At 45.3% G+C, this 16062-nt stretch overlaps 1 protein-coding gene across 15 annotated transcripts in view; it reads left to right on the top strand.

Moving 5' to 3' along the window:
- Kif1b (kinesin family member 1B) overlaps window positions 1-16062 on the top strand; it is a 134587-nt gene that overhangs the window by 113657 nt on the left and 4868 nt on the right. For 8 of the 15 annotated variants that reach the window (XM_075946223.1, XM_075946218.1, XM_075946222.1 and 5 more), the window contains 9 exons: window positions 949-1054; window positions 6470-6584; window positions 7297-7430; window positions 8468-8529; window positions 9730-9875; window positions 10024-10263; window positions 11998-12069; window positions 13862-13983; window positions 15757-15906. In XM_075946223.1, the coding sequence (XP_075802338.1) occupies window positions 949-1054; window positions 6470-6584; window positions 7297-7430; window positions 8468-8529; window positions 9730-9875; window positions 10024-10263; window positions 11998-12069; window positions 13862-13983; window positions 15757-15906 (1147 nt within the window). Of the gene's footprint in view, window positions 1-948; window positions 1055-3450; window positions 3478-6469; window positions 6585-7296; window positions 7431-8467; window positions 8530-9729; window positions 9876-10023; window positions 10264-11997; window positions 12070-13861; window positions 13984-15756; window positions 15907-16062 lie in introns of all 15 variants that reach the window. The other 7 variants (XM_075946210.1, XM_075946221.1, XM_075946217.1 and 4 more) reach the window with 1 other exon arrangement.

Raw genomic sequence — 16062 nt, 5'->3', positions numbered from 1 at the left:
TATATTCCATCAGCCGAGGCTTCTCAGAAGTGTCGTCATTCAAGTATAGAAATGTGGAGAAGACAGAGTAGAGGAAATAAAGGCCTTGAGTTTCAAGTTCTCTTGGGTGCTGGGGTTGTAGCTTAGGAATAGAGTGATTGCCTAGTAAATGCAAGGTCCTGAGTTTAATCCCTTCTGCTGCAAATAGGAAAGAAAAGGGGGGAAAAAGAGAGAAAGAAACTCCTTTTCTCAGTTTCTATTACTACGCCATTCTACTATTAACTGTGAGTGTGGATCTGAGCTAGAGGTTATGAAAAAGTCTCTGCGTGTTCTGAATGTGCAGTTGGCTGATGTACAATAATTAGGCAAGTCAGCGCCATGTTTCAGTGGTAGAGCCCTGACCTACATCCCGGCACAGGAAAACAAAATGAGACAACCTTGGGAAATCATGTTGGATCCTGCACTTATCCAAATGATCTCTAACACCTAGTGTGTGTGACCAGGCAGTGGTGACACAGGCCTTTAATCCCAGCATTTGGGAGGCAGAGGCAGGCAGATTTATGAGTTTGAGGCCATCCTGGTCTACAAGCGAGTTCCAAGATAACCAGGGTTACACAGAGAAACCCTGTCTCAAAGAAAGAAGTGTGTGTGAGAGACAGACAGAGACAGAGGAGAAAGAACATCTAGGCAAATGTCTTTCACTGAGATATGGTACTGAAGATTGAATCTAGGTACCTAACATTGAATCTTGCACGTGTTCTACCACTAAGCTATCTCCTTATATCTTTTCTTTATATATATATTTTCTTAAAGACAGGATGTCGCTAAATTGCCCAGGCCGGCCTTGAACTTGTGATCCTTCTGCTATTGCTGCGTAGCTAGGATTATAGGCCTGTGCCACCAGACATTTTGATTAACAAAGTTATGTCTTGTCTGTGATGTGCTCATCTTCTGGTTTCCTTCTCTAAGGTCGGATTAGGAATAAACCCGAGGTAGATGAAGCTGCCGTTGATGCTATCCTTTCCCTAAACATCATCTCAGCCAAGTCCCTGAAGTCTTCCCACAACTCCAGCAGGTAGGGTACCTTTTGACACGGAGGTGTCAGCCCTGTGTGGATTGAGGGGCTCACATTAGATTCCCTAACAACTCCTAGGACCTTTAATCCCAGTCCTGGGAGTCAGAGACTGGAAAATCTCCATGAGTTCAAGGCCAGCCTGGTCTACACAGCAAGTTCCAGAACAGCCAGGACTGCATAGAGAGACCTTGTCTCTAATTAACTAATTAATTAAAATATAAACAAAAATATTATGTTTTCAGGGCTGAAGCTTTGTGTATACACATTCATTTATCAAACCCTGCAATAGGTCGAAGTCTTTTTTTTTTTTTGAGTTGTGGGGTCAGTTGTTGGAATTCTCATTCTTTTTTGTAAAAACCACACTCATAATGTATTGTGTAATTTTCTAATTAAGTTGGTGGAGCAAGAACTGGCAGCTGAGAGGAAGAGCTTTAGAGGATTTAAATTCCGAAATCATGTGGACCACATAGTGAAAGCCTGTCTCAGATTAAAAGAAAAAAAAAAACTCACCTAAATTTAGCACTAAATTAAATAATTCAGAATTTTCACTTAGGAAAAAAACATTTCAATTGGTCTCCGCAGAAAGTTCTTTTAGCCTTCATATTTGATTGACATGCCTAATGTTTAATTAAATTGAAATTATTATAACAATAAACACAGCTGGCATACAAAGGATTAAGAAGGCTGGAGAAATTTCTCAGCAGTTAAGAGCACTGGCTACTCTTCAAGAGGACTCAGGTTGGGTTCCCAGACCCACATAGCAGCTCAGAACTGTCTGTAACTCCAGTTCCAGTACCTGAGACATACGAGACACCTCTCTAGTTTGTTTGGTTTTTTTTTTTTTTTTGTTTTTGTTTTTTTTTTGTTTTTCAAGACAGGGTTTCTCTGTGGTTTTGGAGCCTGTCCTGGAACTTGCTCTTGTAGACCAGGCTGGTCTCGAACTCACAGAGATCCGCCTGCATCTGCCTCCCAAGTGCTGGGATTAAATGCATGTGCCACCCCCCGCCCAGCACCTCTCTAGTTTGGAATGTTCACATTTTTATGCTTTAGGGAGGTGGAAGCCTGTTATTAGTCACTTGTGTTGCTATGACAGCAGAGACCTGTATTAGTTACTTGTGTTGCTATGACGGCAGAGGCCTGTATTAGTTACTTGTGTTGCTATGACGGCAGAGGCCTGTATTAGTTACTTGTGTTGCTATGACGGCAGAGGCTTGCATTAGTTACTTGTGTTGCTATGACAGCAGAGACCTGTATTAGTTACTTGTGTTGCTATGACGGCAGAGGCCTGTATTAGTCACTTGTGTTGCTATGACGGCAGAGACCTGTATTAGTTACTTGTGTTGCTATGACGGCAGAGGTCTGTATTAACTACTTGTGTTGCTTTGACAGCAGAGGCCTGTATTAGTCACTTGTGTTGCTATGACGGCAGAGGCCTGTATTAATTACTTGTGTTGCTATGACAGCAGAGGGCTGTATTAATCACTTGTGTTGCTATGACAGCACACCTGGCAAAGCAGCCTCACGAGGGAAAGGTTTGTGGCAGTTCAGGAACATGGTCCCCACAGTGAGGCAGCAGGAGCCTGAGACAGCTGGTCACAATGCACTGCAGGCAGGAAGCAGAATGAGGAGCACTCTGGTACTCAGTGGTGCTCAGCTCACTGTCTTCGTTGGATTCAGTCTAGAACCCCTACCGTGGGATGGCACAGCTCTCCTTTAGGGAGGTTTGTCCCGCCTCAGGTAACTAACCAGACAAGCCCTCACGCACATGCCTACAGAGCTGTCTCCGAGGACGATTTCTAGGCCCTGTCAAGTTGACACAGTTTTAAGCGTTGCAAGCTCAGATTAGTGTGGTGAGTTGCTAAGTGCGTTTGACTAAGGGGACTCATGTTCTCATATCTAAGGACTAGTGTTTAAATTGAATGCATAGATTGCAGATTGGTAGTATATTTGTGTCTTAGAGAATAATTGGCCAGATCCCAGTTCCCTTTCTTCCCACACCTATACTTGTGTTGACCAATTACCTTGGTTTTCTCTTAGCTCAACAGCAGTTTCTTACCAGTACAAGGTCCCCGTGGCGAAGGGCGGGCGGGGGTAATAGATCTGATCTCCATATCTCTTCGTACGTCCATGCTTTTTCTTAATGAAGTCTCAGAAGAGTCCATGGTACTGTAAGTTCCCTGCTAGATTGTGTCCCAGAGGTCTCTGTTGTTTGTTGTTGTTTGCCCACTGGAGTTCAGTTTGCTTGTTAGCATAATTTGCCTTTTTTAAAAATATTTTTTTCTGTGTTTCTGTCTATTTCTTTCTCTGTCTCTCTGTCTCTGTCTCTCTCTCTCCGTCTCTCTCTCCTTCTGTCTTTTGGCCACTGGACTAACGAAGGCCTTTTTCTATTTTTGCAGGCTCTTTCTTGATAAGGATATTCCTAGGTACTTTCTGTTGCTTTTCTGTTGCTTTTTTGCACATAGAGGTCCTAGTTTACCCAATGCTTTCTGTCTCATGTTGCTTTGGTTGCTGTTTTGACTCAGTGGTTTACTTCTGTGTAAGCCTAAGCTGTACCTAGAACAGAGCAAGACCTTAGTTTGCAGCCTCAGAACTTCCTTCCTTCCTTCCTTCCCCTTTTTTTTTCCAAGACAGGGTTTCTCTGTGTAGTTCTTCACCGTGTACACAGCTGCATATGTAGCTTCTCCAATGACTTAATGCTCTAAACTAGTTTCTCATTCCATATACTAAATTTTAAATGCTTCTTCTACATCCTGAAATAGAATAGCTCACCTTTCATATGAAATTTCAGGCTTTATTCTCTGACATGCCCTCCTCCTGTCTCCCCACCCCCACTCTCTCAAAAGTGTGAAAGGTTCATTGCTCTGTAGCTTTGCAGGTCCCGCTCATCTTTGTTTGGTTCTGTGCTATTTGGGTGTTGAGTCTGTGAGAAGAAATGTTAGCTCGTTAGTTTCTTTAAACTGTTTATTATTTTATGTTTTTTTTTCCAAGACAGAGTTTCACTGTATAGACCAGGTTGGCCTTAAACTCACAAAGATCCTCCTACCTCTGTTTCCTGAGTATCAGGGTTAAAAGCGTGTGCCATTCCATGTGGCCTCATGTATTTTAAAACATTTCTTTTATCTGTATGTCTTAATATGTTTTTCTTTTGGGGGTGTAGAAAAAAATTTAGCCGGGCAGTGGTGGCGCATACCTTTAGTCCCAGCACTTGGAAGGCAGAGGCCATCCTGGTCTACAGAGTGAGTGCCAGGACAGGCTCCAAAGCTACAGAGAAACTCTGTCTCGAAAAAGAAAAAAAAAAGGAAAGGAAGAAAGAGTTCCCCTTTGTCTTAGCCAGGTCTGCACTAGAATAATTTTTGTTTCAGTCTTAGCTTGAAAATGAAGTGTGAAAAGACTTTTCTTCCACAGCTGCAAACATGGTCTCAGCCGGGAAGTCCCAGGAGTGGTCCAGGTGGAGCTCAGTGAGGATTTGGGATTGAATGAATATAGCTCTAAGGACAGGGAACAGTGATAGAAATCTCTGTCATTGCACCCTCTACTCCAAGGGACCTTTATTTCCTTCAGTATGTATGTCCCCAGCCCTGGCAAGCTGACAGGTAGTCCCATCCCAGACACTGTGGCAGGTAGGGACAGAATAAAAGGGCAGAATGCCATCTTCCATTATTAGAGTCTTCCTTCCTTCCTTCCTTCCTTCCTTCCTTCCTTCCTTCCTTCCTTCCTTCCTTCCTTCCTTCCTTCCTTCCTTCCCCCTTTTTTTTTTCCAAGACAGGGTTTCTCTGTGTAGCTTTAGAGCCTGTCCTAGAACTCACTCTGTAGACCAGGCTGGCCTTGAACTCAGAGATCCACTTGCCTTCCTCCTAAGGGCTGGGATTAAAGGCGTGTGCCACTACCACCCAGCTAGAGTTGTCCTTAAACCAAATTTAATAACGATTTTACGTTAAACGGGATTTGGGGTGCATGAAGGTTTTCTGGTCAATCTGTAAGTCATGAAAAAGGCTTCCCCTGTTTGGCATTTTTGTTGCCTTCTGAGTCTATACGGAAAATTTTCATGACTCATATTATTCCCTCCGGAACTCGACACTGAGAAACATCCCATTCCAGAAAAGAGCTAAGAACAGCTACACAGGGCACTGGAACCTGGGCCCTGGCCTGATGAGGTGAGGCAGGAGGAGATGCATGGGTGCGCTCAGACAGATGGCAGCTGCTGACCTCCACTGGAAACCTAGAAAAGCAGAAGTAGTGTGCAAGAACTGGTCAGAAGGGCGGGGAAGAATGGGGCTGCAGGGAACAGGGTGAGCTTACTCCTGTGTGAGCTAGAGGAGCTGTGTTGTGAGGCTGTGGGGTGACCAGGCATCTCCTGCACGAGGTGTTACAGTTCTAAGGAGGAAAATGGTACAGAGCTTCAATTCATCTGTAGCCGACCAGTGTCACCTTGTCTGTCGTTTTGCCAACAGGAAACATTAATCTTTGAAGAACTTAAACTCGTTTTGTGGATGAATACTAAGTAGTTCAGCTTCTGATGATTTCTTTTTTTTTTTTTTTTTTTTTTTTTTTTGGATTTTCGAGACAGGGTTTCTCTGTAGCCTTTGGTTCCTGTCCCGGAACTAGCTCGTGTAGTCCAGGCTGGCCTTGAACTCACTCACAGAGATCCGCCTGCCTCTGCCTCCCAAGTGCTGGGATTAAAGGCGTGCGCCACCACCGCCCTGCTCTGATGATTTCTTAAATAGAAGGTTGATTTTCAGACGTGTTTGGAAGGACTGAATGATAATTAACCACCTCCAGTGTTGTGAAATTCTCTCCTGTTGATGGATTGGTCTGTGGTCACTCAGTGAAATAACGTTCTCCATAGTTAAATTCTGCCCACTCCTCCCTCTAGCCCTCCCAGATAGAGTTTCTACGTGTCAGCCGACTGTGCGGGGAGGTTGGCTCTCTGCTGCGCGGACTGCCTCACAGTGGCTGCCTCCTTCCTTCTCATCCGTCACTTTTCTTCTTGCAGACTCCGTCAGAGTCTTCCTTCTTTTGAGTGCTCTCACAGTTTATGTTGTTGACGGGGCTGCTCTTGTTTGAGAACAAGTTTTGTGCTGTGCCCTGGCCAGCCTGGGACTCGGTATTAGGCCAAGGTAGTCTGGGGCTTCAGCAGTCCCGGCTCTGCCTGAGTGTGGGGACTGCAGCCTTGTGCCACCGTCCCTGGCGGTGGTGTCACTGCTGTCGTGGTTATAGGAGGAAAGGTTATCAAAAGTCAGGGATGGGAGCTCATAAGTGTCCCTAAATGATGGCTGGGCACCTGCCTCTCCCTCTGTTAGAGTGTGATTGACAGAGCAGTGGTTGGCATAGGACTCTAGGATCCCTGACACTGGCAGTCCCTTGGCTGTCCTAACATCAGCCCCTTTTGGTTGACACATTGTCTTTCTGACCCAGGACCTTCTACCGTTTTGAGGCTGTATGGGACAGCTCCCTACATAACTCCCTCCTTCTGAACCGAGTGACACCTTATGGAGAAAAGATCTACATGACTTTATCCGCTTATCTGGAGGTAAGGGACCCAGAATTTGAGCAGGCCCTAAGAAGTGGGCAGTGACATGGAACAGTCAGCAAAAATTCAACTTATTTTTAATTCTTTTCTCTCTGTATCCTTAAAGTTTTTTATTTGATTGTACTTTGCTAACTGTTCTGATTGTTTTAGATTCTGTTCCAGGGCTCTATTTAGTCAGAAGATAACAACTTTCTGATTACTTAAGCTTCAGGAACCCAGTCACCGGTTAAGACAGTTTCATACCAGGCTTTCCTGGTCAGAATAGAAACTAATAGTTCTGTGTCTGGGAACAAGGCTGAGTTCTTCTGTTGTTAATTTTATTTTTTGAGACAGAGTCTCATGTATCCAAGGCTTACCTCAAACTTACTATGTAGCCGAGGGTGACTTGGTACTCCTGTTTCCCCTTCCCGGGTACTGGGATTACAGGCGTGTACCACCATGCCTGATCTGAGTTCTAATCCTTGTGCTGCCACCTACTGCCCATGTCCTTAGATAAGCTTTCTACATTTTTAAATAGCGTGTAATGATAGCATTTTCCCTCAAAGGAAAATGAATGTGTTCATTATGAATCCACCATCACTATCCGTTGAGCGGCTTTTGAAATCATTGGTGAAGCAGAAGCCTGCCTGTCTCCACACCAGCTTACGGTCTAGCCTCGCATCCCAGGTGCTCTGCCTGCGTTCATTCGGCACCTTATCTTGTCTGTTTGCAGTTGGATCATTGCATTCAGCCAGCCGTCATCACCAAGGATGTGTGCATGGTCTTCTATTCCCGAGATGCCAAGATCTCACCGCCACGTTCTCTGCGAAGCCTCTTTGGTAGTGGCTATTCAAAGTCACCAGACTCGTAAGTTTTTTAAACAAATTCCAGGTCTTCGCCCAGTTCAACAGAAAGAAACAACAGCCCTTGGGTACCCATCTGCCGTTGCCGTCTACAGACCACCTGGGTAACTGACAGCTGAGATGCAGTGCTCACCTGCTGGCATGCAGTGCAGTGTTGGTGAGGCACGGAGAATGCTGTATGGCAGATACTTCCAGGACAGGTTTCCAAGGGCTAATTGTCACTAGTAATCATATTTTTAAACAAATTGATAATGATAGTTTTGTCTTTGTAAGCGTTATTGTACATATTTAAGGCATACCAATACATTTGACAAGATATGGCATGGACACATGACTGTCACCACCCAGCTTAACAAAGAAAATAAGAATTACTATAATACAGTGAAAGGCTGAGAGGCCCTTTCTGTTCACAGTGTTCAGAATTGTTGATCGTTTCATTCCAGTCAGACGGTTTCCTGTCTTCTCTTATGTCAAGAAGTTTTCTGTTTTCTCAGTTACGTTGTAAATTTTCTAGTTTATCCTATTCTTTTCATCCTGTTGAAATAACAGTGGCCAAAATAAAATGAAAATAAGCTCCTCTTAGGAGAAGACAAGTAAACCACAGTTACCAAGAAAGTGAGCGGTGTCTTAGCCAGGGCAGAAAGACGAGTCTGAGCCTCAGAACCCACGTGATGACATCAGGGAACTGACTCCCCAAGCTGTCCTTCAACACACACGCACACACAAAATAAAAATGAAAAAAGAAGCCGGGTGGTGGTGGCGCACGCCTTTAATCCCAGCACTCGGGAGGCAGAGGCAGGCGGATCTCTGTGAGTTCAAGACCAGCCTGGTCTACAAGAGCTAGTGCCAGGACAGGCTCCAAAGCCACAGAGAAACCCTGTCTCGAAAAAACCAAAAAAAAAAAAAAATGAAAAAAGAAGTGTGTATGTGGAATTGTAGCCCCTTCAGAAGACCCACTCTTTCTTAAGTAAACAAATCTAGGTTTTCCCCACTTTTATGCTACAAGAAACTCAGCCATTGTTCTACTTTATTTTCAAATAGCAACCGAGTTACTGGAATTTATGAACTGAGCCTATGCAAAATGGCAGATACTGGTAGTCCAGGTAAGTGCTCATCATACCATGTGCTTCAAGAGTCTTTCTTACTCACGTCTCTTAGAAACTGTATTTTACAAACCAGGGGGTAAAGCCGGGCGGTGGTGGCGCACGCCTTTAATCCCAGCACTTGGGAGGCAGAGGCAGGCAGATCTCTGTGAGTTCGAGGCCAGCCTGGTCTACGAGAGCTAGTTCCAGGACAGGCTCCAAAACCACAGAGAAACCCTGTCTCGAAAAAGCAAAAAACAAAATAAAACAAAAAACCAGGGGGTAGGGTACATAAACACAAGATTTATGATCTGCTAGACTGTGAAATATAAAGCTGTTGAGAATTAGATAACTTTGACTTAGAAAGCTTTTCCTGAGACCAGGTTTTATTCAGGCTAGCAACTTCCATCAGTCCTCCTACCTTCACGTGCCAGGGGCATGGGTTCTGAGCCACCTTGCATGGCTGCTCAGAAAACCTCACAGCTGCTTACTGTACTGCCTTAACGAAGATTGTTTGTCAGCCTTGCATTATTGAACTTGTAACAACATCAGCCTTACTGAGAGTCCATCGGGTTTACAGTCAGGGCTGAGACATAGGTCAGTAATAGTAATAGTAGTTTAGTATGTGCAGGGCTCTAGGTCTGAGCCCAGCATCTCACATGGAAACAAGTTTCGAGAATAGCTTTGGGAGAATGCCATGGATATATATTCTCTCTCTCTCTCTCTCTCTCTCTCTCTCTCTCTCTCTCTCTCTCTCTCTCTCTCTCTCATTTTTTTGAGGCAGTGTTTCTCTGTGTAGTCCTGCCTGTCCTGGAAAACTCCCTTTGTATTAGAACAGGCTAGCCTCAAACTCAGAGATCCGCCTGCCTCTACCTCCCAAGAACTGAGATTAAAGCAGTGCACCACCACCACCTGGCTTTCTTTCTCTTTTTTGCCCCAGGGTCTCACTATATAGTTTTGACTGTCATGGAACTCGGTGTGTAGAGGTTCTGGCCTTGAACTCACAGAGATTCCCTGCTTCTGTCTCTGCAGTGCCAGAGTGAAAGGCAGTGCCACCGTTCCAGGCATCAATGCTGTCAATAAAATCTCACAGATTTTAAGGCCAAATTTAGTTTGCTATGTAAAAATGTGTAAGAGTTAGGAATTTGTTTTGACCTAAATTGGAATCAGATTTTTCTCTGGAGGAATAAAAAACAAAAGATACGTTTCCTCTTATATTAGGCATGCAGAGGCGGAGGAGAAAAGTCTTGGACACCTCTGTGGCATATGTGCGGGGAGAAGAGAACCTAGCAGGCTGGCGACCTCGTGGAGACAGCCTCATCCTGGAGCACCAGTGGGAACTGGAGAAGCTGGAGCTGTTGCACGAGGTATCGAGGACTCAGGCAGGATAGCAAACACCCAGTCCACTCCTGCCTTCTCTCCACGGCTCTCGGCTTGTTGGTCTGTGAGATGCAAGCATAGTGATTTGCGCATTAAACACTTAATGATCTTAGATAATGATGTTCATATTCTCAGGTGGAGAAAACACGCCACTTCTTGCTGCTTCGGGATAGACTTGGTGACAGCATACCCAAGTCTCTGAGTGACTCATTGTCCCCCAGCCTCAGCAGTGGAACCCTCAGTACCTCCACCAGTATGTCTTCTCAGATCTCCACCACCACCTTTGAAAGCGCCATCACACCTAGCGAGAGCAGTGGCTATGACTCAGCAGACATCGAAAGCCTGGTGGACCGAGAGAAAGAGCTGGCTACAAAGGTGGAACATCCCTTCTTTCTTGCTCAGAGTCCCTACCACAGGGGTGGAGGGGACGACTGAGATAGTCTCTGTGTTCTTTAAAGACACTGACACTGAATGTAAAAATAATAGGGATCAATTCTTGCCCTTAAGCTTAAACCTGGATAACAAGCTTATCACGGGGTGTGCCCCATAGATGAGGCTTCCTGAACTGACCTTGGAAGTGCGTGGTAGGAGGCAGCTAGTAGCTTAGGGAATTCATGAGGTGGGGAGGGGGGGCTGGAATGGAGTGGGTTCTGTGTGGGTCATCCAAGACTGTCCAGTGGGTCCTGGGAGTGATGTAAATATTTTAAATGGCATTTGTTTCTATGTCGTTTTAAACAAGATTTAATAATTATTTATAGAAATAATGGTATATAAATCAGTGGTAGCACATTTTCCTAGCATGTGCAAGGCACTGAGTTTGACCTTAAGTATAAAAAAATACATTAAATTAAACAACAACAACAATAGTTTTCTTTTTTTTTAAATATTTATTTACTTATTATGTATACAATATTCTTTCTGCCTGTATGCCTGAAGGCCAGAAGAGGGCACCAGATCTCATTTCAGATTGTTGTGAGCCACCATGTGGTTGCTGGGAATTGAACTCAGGACCTTTGGAAGAGCAGGCAACGCTCTTAACCACTGAGCCATCTCTCCAGCCCAACAATAGTTTTCTTTAGTGAAATGAAAAGGATTGCTTTGTGAGACTGTGGAAGAGAGCTTGTGACCGTGATCCAGGAAGAGCGATGATGCCTTTTTAGGAGCGGGAAGAAGGGGTTCTGGGTGGATGGGAGAGGGCAAAGGTAGATGAGGATGACCCATGGGTGTGTAGCTGCTCAGTAGATGGTAACAGAGGAAATGGAAACTGACGGGGGTTTTGTTTTTCCAGTGTGGGGCATTGAACTTAGATCCTCATATACGCTAGGCAAACACTACCACTAAGCTAGATTGCCAACTCATGTCCATGTCTTTTATTGAATGAGAATTAAAGGGATGTCCATTCTTTTGGGTTTTCTGAAACAGAATCTTCCTGTATTGCCTTGACTGAGCTGGAACTTGTTGCGTAGATCAGGCTAGCCTTGAACTTGCAGCAACCCTCCTGGCTCTGTCTGCTGAGTGCTAAAATTAGAGGTGTATAGTGCCATGCCTATAGTGCTTCTGAATACAGCAGTGCCTTTTTTTGAGGTAGGGTCTCTCTGTTACATAGTCCTAGCTGGCCCAGAACTTGATATGTAAACCAGTCTGACCTTGAACTTACAGAGATCCACCTGCCTCTGCAAGGGCCACTGTGCTCAACTCCTGAGCACTTCGAAATTATGATGTTTGTAGTCATTTGTTTTGGTTGTATGAAGAATGTGGTGGTGGTACACCCATTTAATCCCAGCACTCAGAGGCAGAGGCAGAGGCAGATGAATTTCTGTGAGTTCAAGGCCAAACTGATCTACGGAGTGAGTTCCAGGGCAGCTAGTGGTTACACAGAGAAACCCTGTCTTGGAAAAAAGAATGGTTCTTTAAATCCATGTGTTCTTTATGGCTTTACCTAGATATATGCTGGCTTTTCTCAGGATTTTCCTAGTTACTCTAAGGCAACATCTGAGCTCTGGCATAGGTGTTGGACATGCCAGCTTTCCTTGTACACAGTGGTTCCTTTAGCCATTGGAGTTTGATGTTCAACCTTAACCAGTTCATCTGTCTTTCTTTCTTTTTTAGTGCCTGCAGCTTCTCACCCACACTTTCAACCGGGAACTCAACCAGGTTCATGGCAGCATCAGCGACTGTAAGGTGAGCACACAAAGGCAGCTGTTTTCACCACTGTGGTGATGACTGTTTCCTTGCCAGCTCCAGATTTCCTATCACAGCTTCTGTGTTTTCAGGCCCTGCGGTGGGCATAGATTTTGTTTGGAGGGACATAGCATTATTCTCTGGTATATCTTCTGATTTGTAGTCAAAACACTGCCTTTTGAAGATGGCAGTCTCCCTCTACAATGCTTAGGACCACTGTCAAACAGGAAGTATTTTGTTTCTTTCCTGCTTCCCTTAGGAGAGCATCTGCTGTAGGAAGTGGTATGCTTTTGTATGACACAAAAGTTGTAAGGCAGGGCTGGAGAGATGGCTCAGCGCTTAAGAGCACTGGCTGCTCTTCCAGAGGACTTGGGTTCAATTCCCAACACCCATATGGTGGCTCACAACTATCTGTAACCCCGAGATCTGACACCCTCACACAGACGTACATGCAGGCAAAACACCAACGCACATAAAATAAATAAATTAAAAAAAAAAGGATTGTAAGGCTCCTGGCTCTATCAGGCTCAATGCCTTCAGCAAAGGATGATGATGATTCATGAGCGTACTTGTGTGTCCTTCACGGTCTTAATCAGCTTGACTCTCTGGCTTTTCCTTCAGCCTTCCCAACTACTGCCTGCCTGGGTCTTTGTATACTTCATATACCTTCTTCTAGACACTCCCATGTTTGGATCCGTCATGTCTTCTGGTTTTTGTTCCAGCATTGCCTTCTTGGGAATGGGCCTTCTTCAGCACCCCCAGCAAGCTAGCAGCTCTCTGAAACTCTTGTTTTTCATTTTTATTCTTTTAATTTTATATGTATGGGCATTTTGTATGCATGTAGGTCTATGCACTGCATTTGTGCCTCGTGTCTGTTACGGTCAGAAAAAGGTGTTGTATCCCCTAGAACTGGAGTCACAGATAGATGTGAGCCACTATGTGGGTCCTAGAAATTGAACCCAAGTCCTCTGTAAGAGCAACCAGTGCTCTTAACTACTCAGGCATCTCTCTAGCCCCACTATCAGCCACTTTTAATTTTTATTTTATGTACTTATTTATTGTGAATTTTTTTGAGACATAGTTTCACTATGTAACTCTGGCTACTCTGGAACTTGAGGCCAGCCTGGTCTGCAGAGTTCTAGGATAATCAGAACTAAACAGAGAAAGCTTGTGTCTATTTTCTTCATCAAATAATGTATGCTCCGTGAGAGCAGGACTTGTGCCATGTGCTTAGAGTAAGGCATGCTTGCTGTAGGTGCTTGATGTGTATGTGCATGAGGCTCTTTAGAAGGAGAATTGTTGATGCAGAAAATAGAGGTGTGGCTTCTTTTTTGTTTAGTTGTTTGGTTTTGTTTTGGGATTTTTGAGACAGGGTTTCTCTGTGTAGCTCTGGCAGTCCTGGAAATCACTCTACACTAGGTTGACCTTGAACTCAGAGAGATCCACCTGCCTCTGCTCCCCGAGTATGTGCCTCTACACACAGCTGAGGTTTGTCTTCTTTTATGACCTTTGGATCAGCTTAATAAAATGAGGCACTGGTTGTCTTGGAGAATCTCTGCTGCTCTCGACAGAAGAGTCAGAGCTAACGCTCTTGCCATAGAAGCGTGAGCATGTGAGTTCAGATCCCTAGCACCCCAGTGAGAGGCATTTCCAGTGGAACATGCCGAGAATCCCAGTGCTGGGGAGGCAGAGACAGGTAGGTCCTGGGGCTTGCTGGCCAGTTAGTCCAGCTAAAGTTGGTGAGCTCCATTATTTTGCTGCTCAGTCTCAGAGGTAATGTTCATGTTTCTAGCTGTCTGACGTCTCTCCAATTGGACGGGACCCGTCTGTGGCCAGTTTCAGCAGCTCCACCCTCACACCCTCCTCCACATGCCCCTCTCTGGCGGACTCAAGGAGCAGCTCAATGGACCAGAAGTAAGTCCCCGATTTCACAGACGGGCAGAGAAAATGCCAGCTTTTCTGTGGTTCTCAGTAAGATGCTACAGACCACCCAGATGTGTGTGAGCTCTTTTCGTGTTATGCCTTAATAAAGGGCCCGGCAGTGGTACGTGCCTTTAATCCCTGTACTCAGGAGGCAGAGGCAGGCCAATCTCTGAGTTCAAGGCCAGCCTGGTCTACAGATCAAGTTACCAGATGACCAGGGCTACACAGAGAAACCCTGTCTTGAAAAACCAAACAATCAATGAGTCAGTCAATCAATTTAGAGTGTTACTAACTATAAAATTGTTATATTTGTCACTAAGAAAGGAAAAGCTAATTAAACACACCAACCAAATGAAAGCTTCTTCCCAGTTCAAGAGGAAATGATGAAACGTGGAGGACTGGGGAGGCGGCTCAGATGATAAAATTCCTGCTGTCCAAGCATGAGCGCCCGAGTTCAGACCCCCAGCACCCAGGTAAAAAGCATTTTCAGTGCCTTGTGCCTGTAACCCCAGTGCCGAGGCGGCAGAGACAGGTGAACCCTGGGGCTTGCTGGCCAATTAGTCCAGCTAAAGTTGGTGAGGGTCAGATTCAATGAGAGACCCTGTCTCAAAAATACCATCTCCAAAGCTCACGAACATCCCAGAAGAGGGAGCAGCAGGAATTTCAGTGCTGGGGCAGGAAGGAGTACTGTGAAATGCTGTCTCCTGAGTGTCACACAGCCATTGCAGCTTATGAACTCACAGCCGCTGTGGCTGCCTGTCTAAGATCTGTGCAAGGTGAAGACAGTCACAGCCCTACCACGGGTCAGGGCACGGCTCACAAGGCCCTTTCCTAGCCGAGGAGCTATTGGCAACTGATGGCTTCTGGGAGAGAGTCATTTTTCTTTGGGACATGGCCACTACTAGGTTATCCTTGCTCTAGTAGATGACCCCACACCTATGTGAATACAGGCAGCGCTAACTGATCTCAGTAGATTATGAACACGAAGCTGGAAGGGGCATGTGTTGGTGAGTCAGGGAGTCGGGGGAAGTAGAGAGGTAGAGATTAGCAAAATACATTGTGTCCAGGTATAAAACTCTCAAAGAAAAAAATAGACTCTTTATAAAAGATTAAAACTTTTAAAATTAAGTGGCTAATGATAGAGGGAGATGTCCAGTGTTGACCTCTGACCTCTGCATCATTAGCTATGCATACACACACACACACACACACACACACACACACGAATAATAAGGCTTGTAAAATTGACTTTTAGAATCAGAAAGATACAGTATCCTCAGGTCCCTAACACAATCAGAACAGGGATAAAGAATGTCCAGATGGCCCTCTGCTCCTGTGGCTTGGGGACTTAGATGCTTCTCATTGTTTGCTTCTCTACTTGGACTTACTAAAGACACAGTGGCCAAGCATCTGTTTCCCTGAGTTTCTGATCGTGAAGTCTACCAGTCCCAGAGAATGCTGCTGCTGTCAGTCAGGGGCACACCTTGGGAACCTCTGCCTCGGGTCTGGCCATGAGACTGATAGGAAACTCGCAAGGGAATAGAGTTTATAGACTAGCGGGAGGTCCTGACTCAGTGGCCCCCAGTGCCCTTTCATGAGAAAGTGTAATCAAGAATTACCTTTCTGACACCAGCTTGTCTTAGCTGAACGCTGCAGCTGATGTTTGCCCTGGTGTCAAGCAGAAGCACTGTGTCCTGGTAGGGTGATGTCCACAGGTGCTTTGACCTTCCCGAGACGCTTCTTATTCCTTCCCTTCTCTGTAAGGACCCCAGAAGCCAACTCTCGTGCCTCTAGTCCCTGCCAAGAATTTGAACAGTTTCAGATCGTCCCAACTGTGGAGACGCCCTATTTGGCCCGAGCGGGAAAAAATGAATTTCTCAATCTTGTTCCAGACATTGAAGAAGTCAGAGCAGGGTGAGTGCTGTGACAGGCAGCAGGAGTGGGTTGTCTGGGCAAGTGTGTTCCAGCCAGGAGTACACTGACTGTCTCTGTTGTGTGTATCTGGCATCCGAGCCTGGCATTTGACGCTGTTGTGGCATTTGCTCTTTTCTGTGTTGCTTTGACCAATGG

Source organism: Microtus pennsylvanicus, chromosome 13 (genome assembly GCF_037038515.1).
Source record: "Microtus pennsylvanicus isolate mMicPen1 chromosome 13, mMicPen1.hap1, whole genome shotgun sequence".
In the NCBI taxonomy this organism is placed as follows: domain Eukaryota; kingdom Metazoa; phylum Chordata; class Mammalia; order Rodentia; family Cricetidae; genus Microtus; species Microtus pennsylvanicus.
Note: the sequence above shows the minus strand (reverse complement) of the source record. Positions and strands in the feature narration are given on the sequence as shown.